This window comes from Micromesistius poutassou (genome assembly GCF_964030765.1).
Source record: "Micromesistius poutassou genome assembly, chromosome: 2".
NCBI classification, from domain to species: Eukaryota; Metazoa; Chordata; class Actinopteri; order Gadiformes; family Gadidae; genus Micromesistius; species Micromesistius poutassou.
The window spans coordinates 17,367,194-17,389,258 of NC_140272.1; the positions used below are offsets into that span (position 1 = coordinate 17,367,194).

Genomic DNA, 22,065 nt, shown 5'->3' on the forward strand with positions numbered 1-22,065 from the left:
AATGAGTGTAGAATTGCCTGAACATATTTAACAGAGTCCTGCCTTGGTAGTTTTGCATCCTATTTGATTAAGGCCTTTTGAAATGCAGTTCTTCCGCCAAAACAGGAAATTGTATTAGCTCGTAATTGCAAAGCGATATAATTATTTATTGGGAAGAGATGCGAAAAACACATCAGATGTTTTAACGGCAGAACTCTTTCGTTATGCATCGTTTAACTTATTTTGATTCACATTGCTCTCGTATACGTCTTAGGACAAGTGTTTAATGGTGCACTAAATTATGGGTCCCCTAACCCAGCTACATATTAAGATATTAAAAAAAAAAAAACGTGAAGCATGTTGCCATTACAAAAAAAATGGTGTAAACCTTTTTACAACACACTGCCTTTGTTCTAAAGGCATAGACACAAGAGTCACACATACTGACCAGGAAGCAGGACAACACCTATGTCATCCAAAGCTCCTTTTGTATTACTCATTAAGAAAACAGACAGGAAAACTGTTAGTTAAAATATTAAGACAAAATAAAAGATTGCTATCAATTGTTGTGCAACACAGAGGCACAACTATCTTTTGCTTTGTTTTTAAAAAACCAAAAAGGCAAACTCCATTTTGTTTTCACATCCAATTAGGTTGAGTGGGAGATACCGCCGTCGTTTAACTTTCCTTTTGTATTTCCTGTGATGATTGTTGTTGAAATGGCAGGCAGCTTGGTCGGTGCTTGATTGCGGCAGTTAAAAATGCGTCTCCTTCTCTGTGTGGGTGGAAACTTTCCCGTCAGCCTTTGGTTTCGCATCGTTGACGGCATAAGGACTCGTGGTTCCGAGTTTCCCTCTCATTTTCAGGTCTGGACTCGGTGTGGTCAACTTCTTCATCCTCTGTAGAGAGCGCAGTTTAGGGGGAGAGGGAGAGAGAGAGAGAGAGAGAGAGACAGAGACAGAGAGAGAGACAGAGACAGAGACAGAGAGAGAGAGAGAGATGACATTGTTATTTCTTGATAATGTTCAAGCAAGATTCAACAGATTTAACTTCTCTCTGAGTTTTGAGATTGTGTGAGTCAAACCTTCCAGTCAAACCCTAACGAGAACACTTTCCGTTATGAATTACAATGGGATGATTGCTGAGCTCTTCTGCCTGAACTTTATGCATTCTTTCAAAAACCTGACCTTTTCACAGTGCATTAGTCACCGTATTCTATTTTAGTTTTGGTTCTCATTTAAATTCTTAATACTTAACAACCACCATAGTAAAAGTGAAATGTAAGTGTTATGGAAAATGGCACAAGCCTTGTTTACACAAGCGTCTGATTCTCTCCATCAAATTGAAAACGGTTGTGAGAATAGAGGTGTTTTCCAGTTTTAATGGGCAGGGACGGGTGTACGAGAGATGAAGGCACCCGTTGTCAAAACCACCTCCGGAGGCGGTGTCTTACACCGCGTTAAATCTAGACTGACTAGCGATAGGTTGTCCTCCAGACAAGATCTCCCCGGCGGCGGCGTTGTTAGGTCACATGCTCAGCTCTATGACACCAGTCGTCAACCTTCATACGACAAGGAGCCGGCATATGCAAATGTCTCTGAAACATCGTCGCGCTGTGACTTCTTCTCTCACTCTTCCAGGAATCCTAGACCTGGCATTGCTATTATTGAACACGATTTGCGGCCTTATCTGAGGCAACGTAAACTGGTGCACCGCGGTCGCTATGTATCCGCACACGTTCCCGGATGTTGTGAAAACCACAGACGCCGCCGTCAAAACCCAAAACCCGTTTGTGGCGGCACAAACAGGCTGCGACGGCGATGAGCCCATGGGGGGCCTTTCATATCAACAGATGAGCTTTTTTAAATCGAGATCCAACCAAGACGATAGTCACAGCATCTGGACATTTCTCCGGTGTAAACAGGTCCACAGAGTCATCAAGCCATGCTCGCGTTCCACCACGAGGCTCTGCGGCGGTTTTTACCTCGCTGAAAGTGCCGGGGGTCTTCCAGATCATCCATATCACACCGAGCGGGATGCAGACCATGGAGGACATGGCCATGAACCAGCCGATGCCGTAGCCCCAGTCGGGGTACGTGTACACGTTGTTGTACTTGAGCGGCTTGTACTTGATGAGGAAGAACAGGAAGATGGCCTGCAGAGAACACACAAGAGGGAAGTGGATGGGAAGTGAGTGACTGATAACCAGAATAATAGTTAGAGATACATTGTATTACGTTTTTAAGTGCTTCTCGGGGTACACAAAGACGCTTCACATGCATTTAAGATTAAAACAAAGAATAGATTCCTTGAGTAAGAAATGAGTTAACGCCGCGCTCCATCAATAACAAAAATGCACAAGATATTCTGACCATGTATTCAGTATTCAATGGATAAAGGTTCAAATCATTACCCTCAGCATAATAGCCTAATTGAGTCATATTCTAAGGTTCAACTTGTATTAAGTTTCAAAAATGATAAGCGAGCAGATCAAAGTGTCCAATTTATTTCAGCTATACAGAAAGGTCTGATGAATCTCTAGGATCACAAGCGTTAGGGTGAATACTGCGTTAGTCGTGGGACGGCACGCCAAGAATAAACCCTGTGGCTCCGGCCTCATCAAATCCTTCACGACTCTTCTGAACAACAACATGATATGTTGTCTTGATTTGGTTGATTTGTGTCTTCAGTTGACCTGGCATGATGCTATGTGTCATGTTTGGAGTGGACTCACAGCACAGATGCCTGGGGTTAGGATCATCCAGCACCATTTGATGAAGAAGACAGGCTTGTAGCCAATCATGTCCTCTATGTTGGAGTAGAACCTGTCACTTCCTGGAAGACAATGCAGCGTGTATCACAGAGGGGTCACAAGCAGACTTCTACTAGCACGACTACTACTAACTACTAAAGTTACCATTAGTCGTAACCATAGCCTACATATAGCTTTTTAAATGGACCCAAGACGTCCTATGTTGGTGTGTTTTGACTTCCTTTGAGTAAAGGACTACTGCCCATGATATGTGTTTCAGAGTGTTCGCCAGCAGAGGGCAATGATGGAATAGTAATGTGAGCAATAAGAAGTATGCAGTGTATGGCTTTGAGTGTTTACAAGTGCATCCATTTGAGAGGAGAGAAGTACAGTATATTTATGGAGATTTTTAGGAGATACATATTAGGACATAGTTGAATTGTTAAATAAACTGTAAATAACAAACAGGATAACCCACTGATACTCCATATTATACATACCATAATAGTAAGCAGTATATCTTACCGTAGACCCAGCCGATGGCTATGGACTCAAATATGGCCACAAACAGCAAACACATCCCACTCGCTGCGTATGAATCAAACAACTGGAACACGTACATTCCGCCCTGATTGGAGAAGACAGCAGTCAATCAGCTACCTTTGAAAACCACATCGATCTAACATTTCAAACATGTTAAACCCCTTCTATTTGACATTAAGCTGAAATAACATTTCTTTGTCACATTTCATGCGTGTTAAATTTGCCTATCTGCAACATATGCAACCAAATTGAATCACACCCTTCATTTTGTATGCTATAATAAATTGTTATAGTCAAATTGAAATCATACCTGTTTATTGCCTAATATTTAATTTATCAGTTTTTTGCCTTAGAACAATCCAGTTTCTGATAGCGGTTAACTTTGCAAATAGCTATCTGCATGGTAGCCAGTCATACGCAACGCTATCAATGATTAATGATCCAAAAGGTTTCATGATTTGTGGAATCTCTCTCCATTTCTTTGCTCGGAGACTGAAGCTCGATTCTCATCTTCATTTCATGACTCTTTATCCATGGGGAACTATAAAAGGATTCTCACTCAGACCCATTCTTTACGATGGGACTCTCAGGGGAGCAGAATCTAATAAATGTGTGAGTTAGAGGAAGCCAGAAGGGGAGTGCTAGGGCTGTGCAATTAATCGAATTTTGATCACGATTTCGATTCTTGGGTCAAACAATCTCCAAATTAATAAAATCGAGTTGGAACGATTCATTTGAGAAAAAAAAATAATTCTGAAGTTCAAGACAAGTTAAATGCATTTTATTTTCAAACTCAAAAAAAATCGTTTGAAGAATCGTGATTTCAATCTTGACCAAAAAAATCGTGATTCTCATTTTTTCCAAAATCGAGCAGCCCTAGGGAGTGCCATAAGCCCCGATTCCACCTTTTTCCAAGGGGCATTTCAGCTTTTAGAGCTAGCGCTGGGACCCCATATACTCTTCAATGGTTCCAACATAGTTAACGCAAGAGATGTCCAAAATATATACAGTACCTGAAGGGTTATTGCCAGACTCATGTTTTGCTGTAGTCAATGAAAACAATAGCATAATGGAGCTGATGACATTGATGATGATGACATTGATGATGATGACGCTGAACAAGATCAATATTATTATGTCTTAGAAAAAACGGTTTTAATTTGCACACTGCTATCATTCCATGCTACTAGATTGCTTAGAGAAGGTTATAAGTTGCATCATACTTGTCTCATGAAAAGGCAATTTCACACTATGAGCTGTGTGCATCATTTAACACTGCCCGGAATCAGATGAGCAACTTTACAGGTGTGGTTTTAAATAATTATCTGTATACAACTTCTCCACATGCTTTTCTAACTCATCTCCCAGGTTCCCTCGAAGAATAATACAATACTCAAAGCATTTCACCACAGGCATTCATGGTGAGATGAGAAAGCCTGTGATTAGAGGTCATGGCCTACACAGCCCACAATACTCAAAGCATTTCACCACAGGCATTCATGGTGAGATGAGAAAGGCTGTGATTAGAGGTCACTGCCTACACGGCCCACAATACTCAAAGCATTTCACCACAGGCATTCATGGTGAGATGAGAAAGCCTGTGATTAGAGGTCATGGCCTACACTGTTGTGTTACTGTCCTGCTCGCAATGCGGCTATGAGGCAGTTACGAGGCAGGACAGCGTTACCTCTGTACACATGATGAGTCCTATGAAGAAGGAGACCACCGACATGCCCAGGATGAGCAGCTCTCTGCGGTAGCCCCTTCTGAATGTCTCGGGGTACAGGTCCACCACGGCCGTCACCAGACTCTCCACACACACAAACTGGAACACACACACCAAGCCAAATCAAAAGATAATCAAAATCAAACTAATTCTAGATTGGGATTTTCACAAAGGCAACTAATCCGGTATCTTATATTTGATTACCTGCTGTTCATAATAACACTTTTCAATTGTAATATTAAAACTCCATTTGTAAGAGTGATGCCTTAGTAATCACCTATCACACCCTTATTGTCTGAAACCAAATGGCAAAATGAAAGAACTCCAGTTACAATTGATTTGAAGTTTGACAAAGAACAATTAGGTTGAATATGGTAATTTCAATGTTCAATGAGCTGATACAATTCTATTTTGTTTATCAACCAAGGTCTTTGAGGTGAATCAACCAACCCTCTTACGTAAAAAACAACTGCAAGCTCCCAATACAATATTTGATGAATAGGCTACTTGATTCTGATGCAAAAGAAACCTGCTAAGTGTAACAGACCGTTGCTATGGATGCTATTTCCAACCGTAGAACCTATAACACTTTTTTTTGGTGTGGACATAATAAAACCTTTGTTAATACATTTTGTGTCAAAGTATTGATATGTATGTATCTTATGCAAGTTGCGTGTCATAAGTAGGATAGTGCCCAGTCAGGTAGGAGGTAAGTAGCTCCGCTGTTCCCCTAGCCATCATGTTGGGACTGGTTCTGACCTGACTGTCCAGTCCGAGGAAGATGAGCATCATGAAGAAGAGGCAGGCCCAGAGCGGAGACAGGGGCATCATGGTGACTGCCTTGGGGTAGGCGATGAAGGCCAGCCCGGGACCTGCGTTACAGACAGCAGCTCTACTGTCACTATCCACACCACTTTGAGAGACCTTAGTTGATGAATGAGGTATTTATGTATTTGTTGTTGTTTCATGCTCATCCATATTTGAGGCCCTCAGTTTCACCAATTATTATCACTTTCATTTCTTTAAGATCTTTAACTTGATTAAATTTAGTATTATTTTTATGTTATTGTTTTAGTATTCCCCTGATTTATTCTTCTTTATCCATCCTACGTATTTAATTATTGGTATTCTTATATTTATATTATAGTTGTTTTATCTGTAAGCCGACATATCTTGTTGACGATGACGATGATGATGATGATATGATGATGCTGCTTAAAAGGTTTTTTCCTGTAGCGGTATAATGCAATTTAAACTAGACGATAATGTATATTTGCTTGTTATTTCAGGTGCTATGGCTAGGTATTTGAGATACTTGGCTTCATCTTTTGCTTTATAATTGGCCACTGACATTCATTATCACAGGTTATGAAAAGGGAATAGACAATGTTTACAATGTTGGACACACAGAGAGAAGTACCAGTGTCAGTGTTTGGCCACTGAAATTCAAAGGAGGTCAAATGAGGCAACACATTAAAAAGCCATGACATCACTTTTCAGTGGCGGTGAGCAGACATATTCATAGCAAGGAGCAGGATTTTGCTCTTTCGCACCTACTGTGTGTCACTACGTGTGTATGTGTGTGCGTTTGTATGGTTGCTTGCTAGACACCCCGCTAAAATATTCAATAATGGTTCACTCTGCTGGTTGCAGCTCTGAGTCAACCCTCTGAGTGGTTGTTCGCTACGCCGTGTAAGAAATAATTGAAGGTGACTTTAATAAGTGATACCGTAGCAGACCCAGAGGCTAGGTGTGAAGTTGAGTGCGACACGGCAGAATTGTGTGTCTTTGGTTAGTGCCACTTAGAGGGACCGAGATTTGGATCCATTGTTCTTCATAAATGCTGCATCTGTGCATTTGCCAGTGTCTCTCTGTGTGTTCCAGGGGGTTTTGTGTGAACGGCATACCCAGCGTAAAGAATACTGTACCCTTGTTGCTGACATACAAGCCGGGGCTATGCCGTGTGTATTTTTTATCTGTCCTCCGTTTTTTTCAGAAAGCAAACATTATGCATATCGTGAGCCTCATAGCATAATTGCCCAAGTCATATTTTAAGGTTCATTCTTGTATTAAGTCAAATAGATGAATTAGGCAGACAGTGATCATGGAATGTACTAGCACTCTGATGAGCTTAGGATACAGCCAATGAGGCACAGTGGATCAGCAGCGTATACATATAGAATCAGGTTGGATATCACAATTGAGCCAAAATATGACTGAATGACATGCTCACCGGACTCCGCCACCGCCTCGATGGGTACGCCCTGCTCGAAGGCCATGAAGCCCAGCACAGAGAAGATGGCAAAGCCCGCCACGAAGCTGGTGCCGCTGTTCAGACAGCACAGCATGAGGCAGTCCCTGGAGGCCAGCAGCCACAGGAGAGAGCCAGCGAGGTAGCAGGCGTCAGGGGGGAGAGAACACGAGAGAGAGAGAGAGAGAGAGAGGGAGAGAGAAAGAGAGAGAGAGAAAGGACTTCAACAAGTGGAAGAACTGTCCCCAAGCTCGGGCGCCCATAAAGGTTTGTCGTGAATTTGTGGGGTACGAGTCCATCCCGATGTTACACTGTATTGACAATATCACTGGAGCAAAACAGTGTTTTATAACCGACTTTAACAATATTCACATGCCGGGCTGAGTCGCTATGGGTAAACAGATCTGCTACATGAACACCAATGTTTTTGCTCTTCTCTTACTAACTAAAGTAAAAGCTCAAAGCAGTAGCTTGACATCAATGACACTACGAACGATGGGGTCGTGGTGATGTGTTCACTCAGTGGGTTGAACAGTGCTCCTTGCCCTACCTGTAGCAGTTGTTGTTGTAGGCGTTGTAGCTGCCCAAAGCAGTGAGACAGCCCAAGCAGATGGCGTATGAGAAGAAGATTTGAGTTCCTGCATCAACCCATACCTGTGATGCATAAGCACGGAGACAAACAGACACACACACACATTTTACACACACATATTAGAAATGAGCTTTCTGCAGAACTGTCCATTGACCTCCTGTTTCTCTGATTGACAGCGGAAATGATGCGCGATACCTTTGTCCAACATCCATTAAAGGCCTGCTTTAGATAAATAGAATATAATTCTCTTTATTGACATTGCACACAGCACAGCAAAATTGAAATGTCATCCAGACTTTTTTTAGAAATTTGAAATAAATAAGAAAGAAATATATATATATATAACAAATAAAGATAAAATATACAGATAAATAAGAATAGCAGGTGCGGTATTGCAGTAGTTTTTTTAATAGTGCAAATTGATACATTCAGTATGTTTTTTAATGTGCTATGACGTCATTGACGTCCACACACTCCACTGAAAGATTCACGTGCTGGTCTTATTTGTGCCAAGTGTCTGTATCAGATGTTCCTCATGCGGGACTATGGCAACGTCTCTTTGCTATCATGAACCCACTTCCTGAAAGCAGACACTGAGCGGTGCAGCGCCTCAAGGTTCACGTTCACGTACTCTACCATTAACAACGCTGATAGAAATACCTTTATAAACCTCAGTAAACCTCCAACATCCAGACCAAACTTGGGCTGCACGGTCTGCTCTTCTACCTCCAGAGAAATACCCCCAGGTGTGGAGTCGTTTGGTAAGCTGCATCTCATCCGTGAAATGGCCTACATTAATCACTGCAATAGATTCTGACGGTGCCGGTGAACAAATTGAGTTCAAAGAGTTTCATGTTTGAGACGTTTCGATTTGTCAATTAAAGTAGTGGTAGTAGTATTAAAGTAATCAAAGTATGTTTTGATCCCATGAAAATAACAATGGTTGTCTTCACCTTGAGCCAAATGAGCCATTTATATGTATATATAAATATACATAGTGAGCAGGTCCTCTCTCTACAGTTGTAGGGAGAGCCTATTAATGATGTTTCCTTGTAGAAAGTGTCCAGAAACAAAGTCAAAGCCATCAGTTTCAGCCAAAGATCTATTCTGTGGCTAAACCAATATGTGACATAAAAACACCAAACGTCAAAGTTAAAGCAATCAATTGTGGTTTAAAAAAGCAATCATGTGGCTACTTTGAAGTAAGTAGTGATAATCTATTCCATTTCCATGAAACATTTTGCATCACGTTTATATGAAAACAAAAGGGCCGTTTTGAGAGATTCATATGCATTAGCTACATGGTGGTGCACGAACTTACAAGCTGTCCTAGATACAGCGCATTGAGAAAGCGGTTTCCTACGGCGGCGAACCGGCCAACAACAGAACCAAGAGAGGAAGAACACAGAGACTGTGCCGGGGAATTCAAACTCAACGCGGTGCGGCTTCTTCTGTAAAACTCTCTCACATCGCCATTCACTCACTAATCTCATTTCCCCCACCGAGAAACAATTCACAAACACACAGTCTTCTCTCCTTTCGCCCAGTAACCACGGTAACTTCTCTGACCCCGCAAACACACGGGACTGTTCCTGTGGAAGAACTGGGCCATTCTCCCCCTAATGTTCATTAATGTTCTCTTTAGTTCACCTCTGGGCCCTGGCGTTCCAAGGCCCGGCGAGGCCTAACAGGCCCCGGGCCGCGCAGAGAATCACTTGTTGATGTTGTGCCTAATTTGCACAGCCTGTGTTTGGATCTGTTGGGGCTGTGTGTGTGTGTGTGTGGGGTGGGGGGACTGTGTCTGTGTTCTATTATGCAATACACTATTTTCTCATGTGCAGTGGTGTAGGTTTTTGGGGGAAAAGCTACAACGATGAAGACAAATAAAGGTTCACTAACGATAGTAGAGACGGACAGATATATCAGCCTGCTATATCAGCATCACCTGGGAACAGCCCCATCTTACACACTCTACGGCAGAAAAAATAACCAAGAATATTCTGTTACTGTTACTGACCGATAATGAGGACCAATAAGGGGTCATGTCCAAAGCATAGCCAATTGGTGGACAATGCGTGTCAACCCAACCTTTCAACTAGTCCTAGGCCTACATATTGTGATTTCCCAAGCTCTTTGTAGAGATATGAAAAGTTTGCTGAACATAATAAAAGCAATGTCACTGTTTGCAGTGACATTGCAGTGGTCTTTATTTCGAGTCATTGAGTTGTCAATGAAGCGTCTCTGCTTACACCACTTAAACATCCACGCATATTTTGCATTCAGAATGCAATTGCATTGAGCAATTCAAAAACATAAACCTAGCTATCTGTGTGCGGAAAAACCTGCTCGTCTGAGCTATCAGTCGTAACAAAATGAGCACAAAGGATACTTCAAGGTGAGGAGAGGATCTGAAGTAAGTTAGGAAACAAGGAAAGGAGGACTAGGTTATGCGCTTAGTGAGAGGAAGAAGATAGAATAGAATAAATAGTCAAGAAAACGGCGTAAAAAGGGCGGTATGACAACGTTTGTGGTAGCAGATGGAGAAGCCAGCACACAGCCCGGTGACAAACGAAGACCCCCTTGTGACCGAGGAATCCAATTTAACTTTGGTGTCAGAAGTAATGTCTCCCTCTGCCAAAACAGCTGCGCTCCTTTATCTTCCTCCAACACTATTTATCTTCCTAACTCTCCATATGTTGCTGCCTCTCTCTCTCTTTAATGGTCTCTCTCTTCCTCTGTGTGTGTGTGTGTGTGTGTGTGTGTGTGTGTGTGTGTGTGTGTGTGTGTGTGCATCTCTCTCTCCCTGTCTCTTCTTCTCCCTGTGTCTCACACTCTTGTCTTCCCCTCTCCCAGTGCGTCTCACAAAGTTAAGCTCATGAATGAAAGCGATTCATTTCTCCAATATGCGTGTATCCCAGCTAACTTTCTGGGCTCAGAATGATTAACACTAAGCGGTTAGCCAGCAGGTGGAGTGTACCGCAGACTGGCTGATGTGTCCCTGAGGGACCATTGAGGTGTTGCGATGCATAAAGTCTGATTAGCACATTCATGGCGTCTTATTCTGTCCATCAACTGCCTGTGAGTTAAGCAGCAGGAGGTACTGCACATTGATTTCATTGACAGACCCATTGAATCGCTGTTCTCATATCTTTCTACGAATCCCTTTATCTACAGTATCTATCTGTCTGTCTGTCTATCATTCTACATTATCTATAAATTAACCAATCAATCAATCAATCAATCAATCAATCAATCAGCGTGTCTCTGGATGTGTGTGTGTGTGTGCATGTACTTGTGTGTGTGCATTGGTGTGTGTGCCCATCATTTTAGTGAGAACAGACACACGTACTACTTTTATGGCCACAGCAGTGACACAGAACACTTAAGTTTGATGTAACATTTTGGCCTTGATAGAGTAATGGGAAAATCCAGAAAGGCAGAATTTCCAAGAGCAGAACTACGTCGAATGGCAACATTTTCTTAACTTCAAACTGTTAAATATCTAATTATTTTTGATTGATATGAAAACATGAAACATTTTTTAAACTGTCATGAAAATATGAACATATGAAAATCGCTGGCATTTCACTCAAAAAGTGTGACCTTATTCAGACGCAACGTTCTGGATATAAGAAAATGTCGTTGGAAATTTCGTCAAGGCGTGGGATTTTGTACCTGACCAATGGGAGCAGCTTAGAACTCCTACAGTGGATGATGGCATCCGAGGTGGACCAAGAGGTGGGAGGTAGTAGATGGCTGCCTGCAGTATTGATGATCACCATCACCATGACCCTGAATGCAGGCTGCGTGTGATGGAGCCGCGGCCCAAGCAGATATCCCACCTTTCTCCCAGTGACCTTCAGGTCACTGCCAGGGCCAGTGCGGTTACCATATTTTTGATATTACTAAATCAGAAACTAATAAGGTCTGTTCTAGGCCCGCAGGGATGAGCTGACATAAGCGTAACTCCAACGCAGATAATTATTGAATGTCAATATTTTTAATTGACAAATAGTTTTCCATCTGAATGTATATTTTTAATTTCTAAAACAGTTAGCTAAGACCACTCATTGAAGTTTTAAAAAAACAAACCAGTCAGTACTTTTAGATTTGATTTCTCTGTTTTGATGCACTGTTGTGATGCGCCTCGTGTGTTCTGGCGGTTTCTTCACCACTTATATTTTTACAATAAAAACGTGAAAGTAAAAAATACATCACAAATTGTAAAATGTCAAGAAGCTTATCTTGGCAGCATATGGCTAATAGCTTATTCAAAAAGTCAAGCAAGCGCAAGAGCTTGGCTCTCGTTCATTTTTACAGTTAAAGTTGAAATGGCTAAATTCCCACGCAGACAACCAGCCCACATGTGCTCTGAGCAGCTATGGCGCCGAAGCAAAGCCGTGTCTTGGTGCTCTGGGCCTCTCCCCTTCAAATTAGACTAGGATTTATGATATTCTACAATAAATAGACAAACTCTGGCAAGGAAACTCAAATGTGTAATGGATTATACATGTTTTGAAGTTATGGCGGTTGTTTGGCATCACCTGCAGTTAGTTTTTTAATAGCACGGAACTGCAGTTACCACGCTAGTCCTAGTCACTGCTTCTAAAGAGGGTGGCTCCAGGAAACAGAGGCAGCTGTTTCTCTTCGCTCTTCTCTCGTGCCTATGTTCTCTATTTCTGTTTAACATAAAAATTGGCTGATACATCCAGCTTCTCCTCTCAAAAAAACACAATTGTGTCTGACTCTGAAATGAAGTGCAACAAATACGCGACCCATGCAGGCACACACTTGTAGAGCATCATTGAGAGCCTACCTGAGGGTCTGAGAGACGGGAAATGTCTGGGTAGAGGTAGAACTTGATGCCCTCCCAGGCTCCTGGCAGTGTCACTCCTCGGATCAGCAGGACCAACAGCATAGCGTAGGGGAATGTCGCCGTCACGTACACCACCTTGAGACAAACAGAGCCACCGGGTTGTACCACAAACACATTTTATTGATTCATCGTTTGTTTGTCCATGATGTTTTTGTTTACTATCCTAACCTGCATCTCTGCAGCGAGGGGCATACTTATTGCGGAAAAAAGTAGGTTTGGCCAGTTTCTAAGAACAAAATGACCCCTTCTTTTATAGCACTTCTTCAACCTCCAAGATTTTGTGACTTGCTGGGATGACGGCAATGGGAACACTGTTCTTGATGGGTCGGAGAGCTTGATTTGTTGTGCTTTACTTCTGTAATCTGAATTCCCGTCTCTATGGGGACCCCAACTAATGGCCCTAACTAATGAAATGCTCAGTCATCAAACGGCAATGAGATTAAAACCAGTCAGGAGACTGCAGGAGACTTCTTCAGTATTGGACGGCTGGGAAACAATCGACTCATGTTGAAGTATGCCGCACAGTGCGGAGCTAGGAGGAGCAGAAGCCCCGGACGCAGACCTCCCAAAGGGAAACCCGGCATGAACACATCGAGGACGCACGGCCAGCACAGCGGCAGCTCCCGGATCAGATCGGAAGGGAGTGACCTCACTGGGAGGCGTCAGAGCTGACCCCTGACCCCCAGATCCCACCGATGGAAGGAGCACGGTGAAGGTTAGGGGAAGCCCTGCGTAGGGGTCGGATCAACACATAGTAGGCCCGAAGTCTACTGCAAAGAAAGCAGCTAAGAGAAACCCCCGACACAAACACCCCATGCAAATCCATGGGGAGGGTTTGTGTGTTAGCGCCCGCTAACCTCCAAACCCAAGCGCTTTTCTAAGCCGCGCTCCCCCATCTCGAGGCTCCTAGGAAGCCTGCTGGAACAAAAGGCCCGGGCTCTTGGAAAGCGTCGGTGGGCAACGAACGTCCCCCTGGTTTGCTGGCACGCCGTCAAGGTCCAATTGAGGACAGAACAGGCCGGGGAGGGACGAGGAGGTGGGAAGAAAAGAGAGCTCTTCTGGCTCTGTCTGTTAGACAGGAGCGGTCGAGAGGAGTGATGCCTGTAGTGTGGGAAAATGCTGCTTTTTCTTTTTTGCAATACACACACACACACACACACACCCAAATGCACATGCACACACACAAGTGAGTGTGTGCATGTGCATACAATCCATACAAAGTGTTGGCCGTGTACACCTGTCCACTGTATGGCAGACCCGCTTAGTTTACAGATAACCATTTAGTGACACAGATGAACACACATACCCACACCCACACACACACACACACACACACAATTGCATACAAATCATGGTTCATTACATCACGTTGAACAGAAAGTTCAAGCGAGTCCGTGTCGGGTGGAAGCGGACCAGGCGCTATGGAGCCGGCCATGTTGGAGCTGGGCACAGTGTGAAACATATCTGGCCACTGTGCTCGTCCTATGACGGCCCACGGGGAGAGTGTGGGAAAGAGGCCTTCATCCGTTTAATTCATCCGTTCAGCAACAATTAGTCCAATAAAACGATTACACATCTTAAACCACACCCGCGCTCTCTTCCTCTCACTCTTTTCTTTCAGCTTCATCCCCCCCCCCCTCCCCCCTGTACATCTTCCTCTCTCTCTCTCTCTCTCTCTCTCTCTCTCTCTCTCTCTCGCCCCACTCTTCGTCTCAAATAGTGTAGAAACATATCCCATCTCGCTGTGACTTTGGAGGCCTCCACGTGCTCCTTCCAGCTCACCCCAGGAGCAGCTTTCGGGCTGCAGCAAATGCACCGGCCTTAAATCATACAGGAGGGAGAATGGCTGGCAACCGTGGCCTCGCAAAAGCAAACAGCTTAGTGAAGATGGAGGAGACTTCTGAATGGATTGTGGTTTTCTGTATAGAAGAAAGCCTCTCTCTCTTTCTCTGTCCCACTCTCGCTCTCGCAGCGAGCACGCTGGGGTTTTTTTCTCAAAGAGGATGAGTGGAAAAAAAAGGATAGTAGGAGCGAGAGACAGAGGGAGAGAGAGAGAGCAAGAGAGAGAGAGAGGGATAGAGGAAGAGGGGCCGGTTGTGGAGTAGTAGGATAGGAAAAGGGGTCCGGTAGGGATGCGGGGGGAGGGGTGGGCGGGTACTCTGCATGCTCCTCATGAACGGTCTTCTTCTCTCCCCTGAATACAGGAATCAATCATGGATGGCTCGCTAAAGCTGAGCCATGAAGAAGCACCACTCCATCCTCTCCACCACCACCTCCACCGCCGCCGCCACCACCGCCACCACCGCCACCACCGCCACCACCCCACAACTCCTGCTTTACTTTGCCAGACGGCGGACACTTCAGCAAGATATAGGCTAAGCTACAAATGCTACCCTCCCCCCCACACCCCAAAATCAAAATCCCAACTCCTATCATGTACAACGTACAACGTAGGTGCATTTGACCTCATACGTCTCTCTACCTTTCTGTTTTACCTGTGCACATAACACCCTCTCCCCCTCTCCCTCTCTCTCCGTCCATCCGCTTCCATCTCTCTCCCTCTCTCTCTCTCCTTCTTCCTGTGTGTGTCTCTCTCTCTCTCTCCCTTCCTCCATTGTCACTCTGTCTCATTGAATCTTTCAAGAGCTTCTCCAAGGCTGCTGAGTGAGGTGGACAGTGAAATCCTGGCTGCTCGTAAGAGTCTCAGAGAGCACATTCAAGCGGAAAGGGGGACGAGAGGGAGACAAATAAGACGGGGAGAAAATGAAGAGATATGCTTTCTCCTCTGCTCACAAGAGCAGGGGAATGCAGAAGTTTCACAGACTCTTTTCTCCCGTGAAAGAGTGCTGTTAAGGAGGCGGGGAAGGGGGCGATGAGTGGCAACACTTTTGTTATGTTTGTGTGCCGCTTCTTGTTGTTTGTGCCTTGTTTCTTCTTTCAAAAGAGTGTAAGGATTGCTGTAGTAAATCGTCAGATTACAGCGCGCACACAAGTACACACACACGGACAAATACACACACACGCACAAGTATACGCACGAATACGAGCACACTCACACAGACACGGACAAACAGGATGTCTGTGTGTGTGTGCTTGTACTCACACAGGTGGATGGTCACGTGAGTGTTACCTTGCCGGTAGATTTGGGTCCCTTCCAGATGCAGAAGTAGCAGATGAACCAGGCCAGGGCCAGACAGAAGGCCAGCTCCCAGCGAATACTGCCCATGTGCTCAATGCCATCTGATATCTTCAGCACTCTGCGTCTACGCAGGAGGGAAAGAAACAACAATGATTACAGAAATAGTCCCATTTTGTATTTATGCATTTAACTTATTAATTAATTTATTTAACCAAGAAAAGTCTCATTGAGATTGAGAACCTATTTTTAAGAGAGACCAAATAACATACAACAAACATACATAGGTTACGATAAATGTTTTACTAAACCGCAAAATAAGTTCAAAATTAGATACAAAGCTAGCAGTTTTTTTAACTCTACACTCATAGTTCAAATGTATCCATTTCCCATTGCCTTATTTGACATAAAGAAACCAATGGTTGCCCATACCCCGCTACGCTCACAAAACACCTCTTGTATCAGTTCACCAATATGATAACGCGTGCAACAGTGGTCGCCATGGGAATCTGGGCATGCTATCCCTAACGATGACATCATAGGTTGTCATTCGTTGCGTCTCAGCGATTGTTACTTCCTGTTCACTGACACATGGCCAGGATTCAGCAAAGAAGGGAAAGAAGTAGGAAAAAACAAAAACTGCAACAAAAAAAAATAGCCAGAGAGGTATACGAGGCCCTGCCAAGCGCTTGCCTCTCGGTTCACCCTCAAGGCCCCCGCAGCAGCCATTGATCATAGTGACATGTTCTTGGTGGCCTTCCACTCTCCAGGTCCAACACAGCCCCCCCTCGACCCGCTCACCTCCCTTCCTCCCTCCCTCCGGCCACAGCCAGTGAATGAAGGGGACAGGAAGTGTTGGTAGCCAGTGTCGGCGCATGCTAATGTAATTTACATTGTACACATGCAAATGTACTGTAAATCTCTTCCGGGCGTAACTTTATCCAGTATAACTTGTTACTAAAGTATTTTCCAGTGAGAGTTTTCCTAAGAAACATCTTTGGCCTGAGTCTTTGTTGACTACTCCCTCACAAAAATGTTTCAGGAAAGAGGAAAGAAGAGTGGACTTTGTAGTGACACAGTCTGGTGACCAGCACAACAGGACAGCTCTGGACTGCTTAAGAGACTGAAAGAACAGCTCAAAGTGTACAGTCCTTTAGCTGATAATCATCTGTAATCTCCATTGAATCGGGCAAATCCCCCATGAACACTGTCCACGGGGGAATCAATGAAGGGTCTTGCATAGAAGAAATAAACTGCTTTCTAGGATGGATGCGTTTGTTTTTCGAAAGACGTGCATCTACATATGCTATGCTACATTTAACACAATATAAAGTAGTGAAGAACACAATTTAATAGAATGAAATTGAAATTGAATAGCAAAGGCTCAAGATTATTGTTAAAAAATAATGGATCAGGCAAATCGTATTTTTCAAGTTCAAAGGTAAATATTCTGCTACAAATTGAACACTGCATGTACAGTGTAAAAATACACTCTGTCTTGGCATGAACACGATGAGGTCATTGGTCACTTTTTCCTCTCTGCCACCAGCTTGACATTTGGCTAAGTCGCCGCTCCCTGCGGCACAACCTTTTTCATTTTGGCTATCGGCTAGCGATCGAAAATTTCCCTCCATTTGTGTCATTGCTTTGACATGCCAAAGTTAACAAAACAATAAAATAATACTCTGACATGATACAAAGTAGGAAGCGGTTTGGTTTAATATAGTAGAATACTGTAGACAGCAGTTGTACAGCAGTGCGCATGGCCTCTGGCAGAAGGACAGGAAGTTTGCTCAGCATATAACATGCCGGCCTGGCTTGAAGTGCTGCCATACACGGCTCACGCTGGGAGGCAGCTGGCCTACCCAGGGCTTGTCGACACAAATATGTAACGGCCGTGCTAATTATTAGGAGATAAGGTTAGCGGGGTGAATCTGATGGCTGGCCGCAGAAGCTCTTATTTGTGACTCCAGGGTATAGATTGGGTTCAAGAGCCAGTGTATACACTATACACTACACTTTGATTCTAACATGAAAAAAAAGCCACATCGTTGCTGATTCCAAAAAGCATTACATATGAGCTAGGATTCAGAGATGTGTAGTTGAGAATGTGACACAGCAGAAACCGAGGTTTGACACTCCCTTGAACCCATTACAGTGATACACAGAATATATAAATATACCTAATTTGATTCAGAATCTCATCAAACAGTAACCTGACTTTGTTGTAAAGGATAAGAAGAGAGAGATGCAATACTTACTCCCAGAACTCAATGACCGGAGAAGTGGCGTTTGGGTTTGTGAAGTTGGTGGCATTCGCTCCATACATGTCAACACAGTTCTCTGTGGATACAGAAAGACATGTTCATCATGATATAATGATAGCATACGCCATTTGGATGAGACTTTTATCCTTAACATGTCTTAGAATGTATGTTTAGTGCCGTCCTTTATTCTTGGCATGGATAATTATTAAGAAGGGAAATTAATGAAAAAGTTTTAACTATTAGAGCATTTTAAAACAATATTAGGGGTACCATAACAAACTGTGTGCCTGGTCCAAGCCACTAAATTCCCCGCCCACTTAAAAAAAAGAGTAATTAAGTCTCGGCTCTCGGTTGCTTTATCCGGTTCGGCAATGAATTTACACAGAGTTAATCAGAGTCTTGTAGGCGGGACTTGAAAAACAGTTGACAAAATCTGTGTGACCATAGTGAGCCACAGAAACAACACGACTCCCAGAATCTGCTCGGATTTAATTATGAAGTACAGTGAATCTTTGATAGTCTAGTATGAATCTACACCTGTGTTCCAGTAGTGGCCGCAGTTAGCCCAGGGCAGCTCGGTGGTAAAGCAGTTGAAGAGGTAGAAGATAGCCCAGGCTAGGATCACCACGTAGTAGACGTTTAGATGAGCCTGAATCACCTGGGTCGCGTAGCCAATCCCTGAAGAGTCCGTGGGGTAGAAAGAGATGGAAAAACTATGGCTCATTGGTCCATACGGATACAGGTAATATATGAAAATAAAAGCAGTGGGAGTAGGTGTCCGTTATGTCCAAGTGTCTTTAAATAAACAGAATCCTGGACTTTGTCCTTCTTTTGCTAAGGCAGACGTTTTTTTTTTAATAGAAGATGACTAAATTATAATATGAGTGCATTAATAATAAGTAATAATATACTGGGGTGGGGAGGAACTAAAGCATTTCTACCTTAAAATGCTCCAGCTTTCACAGTTAACCATCATCAGATAGTATTATGAGAGTTACATTGTGTTTTTTAAACAGAGTTTCAAACTTAGTGGTTCCAGGTTTATCAGGCAGCGATCCCAAATGGCCGTCGCTATGCGGGAACATGAAAATGCAGAAGACCCCCTGGCTTGTACCCACCCTCAAAGAGCGGGCAGACCTTCCTCCAGCAGGTGATGCCTCCCTCGCTGGTGAACTGGCCCATGGCGGTCTCCAGGAAGAACACGGGGATGCCACAGCACACAAAGAAGATGACGTACGGAACGAAGAAGGCACCTTCACGTTCCCACAACACAACGGAGTGTCAACAATCAACTTTAAATCAAATCTGAACCTCCCCTATCTACCTTACCTCTATCAGAACTAAACTTGACTTCACCTGTCTACCATACCTATCTGAATAACCCATGACCTATATACCCTACCTATCTGAACCTCACCTATCTATCAGAATGACCCTTCACCCTGTATCTTACCTATCGGAATTAATCTTGACCTATCCATCTTACCTATCCACATTACCCTTCAACTGAACTCAAAACGATTAGGCGCTACCCAGACGTTTTGGATTCCAGTGCTGCACTGCCAAACATGAACATGACCTTTCTTTTAATGAGGCGGATGATGTGGCTCCATACTGGGCTGGCTAACTACCATCCTACCTGTCTCTCTTCAAATCAAGCAGCCAGCCTTACAGACGACAACGGTTCAATACACTGTTTCTTTGACGGAGACCAGAACACACAGTTATTAGCCGTCTCTCCCAGCGATCCATCCATTCACTTAAAATGTCACACTGCTCAGATTTATTATCTTGAAGAATTAAATACGTGTTTAAAAGTGTTTAAAAGTGTCTCAACTTGTCATTTTACAGAAAACATGCCTTAACTTGTGTTACTTTCCTGATTCCTAATTTGTATCATCATGCTGTCTTTTCCCTCACAAAAGACTTAATTCCCCATTTCCATATCACCAAAGGGACTCATTTGATCTACAACGTTACCTTTCCTTCACCTCGTCCCTCAATGCAGGTAAATATATACTGTATATATACAGTACATATACATACAGTGTATATTTATGCATGACCAGCGCTCCGATATAGCAGGAGTAGGAGAGTCCTGATCTCTCCTTCCCCTCCTTACCTCCTCCATTCTTGTAGCAGAGGTAAGGGAACCTCCAGACGTTGCCGAGCCCGATGATCTCCCCGGCGACGGACAGGAAGAACTCTATCTTGTTGTTCCAGTGGCCCCTCTCATGGTACTCCTGCTTGTCCACGCTGGAGGCTGAGCCTTCAGGGTCCTCGCCTTGTTTACCGTTTACAACGGGCCCACTCTTCTCCGCCGTCATGACGTACCAGCAGCTCTGGCAAACACAAACAACGACCACAGGAGCAATACACAGGATGTGACCTCATAACCAGACCTTTTTAGGGGGGTGGGGGGTCCATTCACAATGGAAGCAGAATAAACTGAATGTAGCTAAACCACACCCATACTACACTTATCAACTGATGCAGCAAAATCACCCCTTTGTGTAGGTTTGAAAGTTTTGAAGTTGGAAAGGGAGTTATGGAAAATATTGGATAATTTATTCAACTGTGGTACTGGAACATAATGTATTAGAATACAACACAACAGACGATGAGAAGTGAACTAAAGGTGAGATTTCTGGAAGGTTCAACTTTAGCAAACTTTCAGTACCAGTGAAAATATATTCATTAGACCCACAGTAAATTAAAATTGATCCAAATGTCGTGTAAATGCAATATACATAATTGATCTGCCTCGATGTTAATTAAAAAAAACTGGCTCAATCACCATCAGGTAATTGCAATCTACTGATAGCTAGTTGTGTAACTTGTGGCAAGGAAACAAATCGATCATATTAGAAAGTATGTGAAATGGTAGCCCAACCCAAACACCTAGTCTTTACTTACCGGTCTCAAAGCGAACAGTGGCAAACGTCCTTTGGCTCCCGATGTGATGAGCACCAACGATTGAAATACCAAACAAAGTGACGGTTAAGCCTGACCCGGGGCGACGAGTGAAGAGAGAGGGGGGGAAAACGAGGAAAAATCGAGATCCGCGACGAGATAATTGGTGTGTTAAGTGTGCCTACATAAAGGGATCCCCAGAAGACGCAGAGTGGCGGTGGCTACCAGGCGATGGATAGCGTGCGACTGTGCTCCTGCTCTCCAAGCGGTCCACTCTCAAGCGCCTCTACTTGGATGGGAGCCATGTGCTCTCCAACAACTGGAGCTCCCGTTCCTGCGTTACCATGGTGGATTGCTAGCTGAGATGGAGAGACGGGTAAAACACATACAAAAAAATGTTTTACAACTTTGTGTCAAAACATCCCATGTCCCTGGTTAATTTTTAAATATTGAGGACATAAATTAATATGAAACAAACCCCCGTAGTGCTAGCCTACTACCAACCTGTATGTTTTTGGAGAATAAAAAAGTCATTAATTAAGTTAGACCTCGACTGATTTAAAGGATGGTGCTAAAATGATGTTCATGCAATATGTCATAAATGAGCTGAAAAGCAAATGAATATAATTATTTGGGAACATTGGACATTCTTGCCATGTCCTCAACATGGGGCTGACTTTTGCCTTTAACTGTTGAGAGCTCGTGGGAAGTCAAGTCTCTTCTCTTCAAAGAGGCGGCGACGGCCATTCGATTTATGAATCGATGTCACCGGTCTTGTTCCCTTTGTCCCTCCAGTGGCTCCCGGGGGATCTGCTTTCAGAATACCAACTCACGACCCCTTTTCTTACACTTGTACCCCCCCCCCCCCCCCCCCCCCCCTCCTCTGGAAGTCACGGTGCGATCGGACACCACAGACATCTAAACGGATGTCCTCTTTTAAAACACGCATCGGGGCCTGAAAACATGGCGAGTACAGGACGTCCCAACTTGGGATGTCCTGTACTCACACAAACCGCACATACACAGGGAC

The 22,065-nt window shown here is 43.8% G+C and overlaps 1 protein-coding gene across 1 annotated transcript; it reads right to left on the minus strand.

Annotated features, from left to right (window-relative positions):
- Positions 1–734: 734 nt before the first annotated feature.
- Positions 735–20,449, minus strand: slc6a11b (solute carrier family 6 member 11b; the record flags this gene model as incomplete). Its single annotated transcript, XM_084464001.1, has 14 exons — positions 735–878; positions 1,964–2,134; positions 2,714–2,814; positions 3,257–3,359; positions 4,962–5,099; positions 5,760–5,872; positions 7,234–7,358; positions 7,802–7,905; positions 12,660–12,794; positions 15,850–15,982; positions 18,117–18,198; positions 18,660–18,800; positions 19,241–19,375; positions 20,245–20,449. 14 exons carry the CDS (start codon positions 20,447–20,449, stop codon positions 735–737), a joined length of 1,830 nt encoding a protein of 609 aa, XP_084320127.1.
- Positions 20,450–22,065: the final 1,616 nt, after the last annotated feature.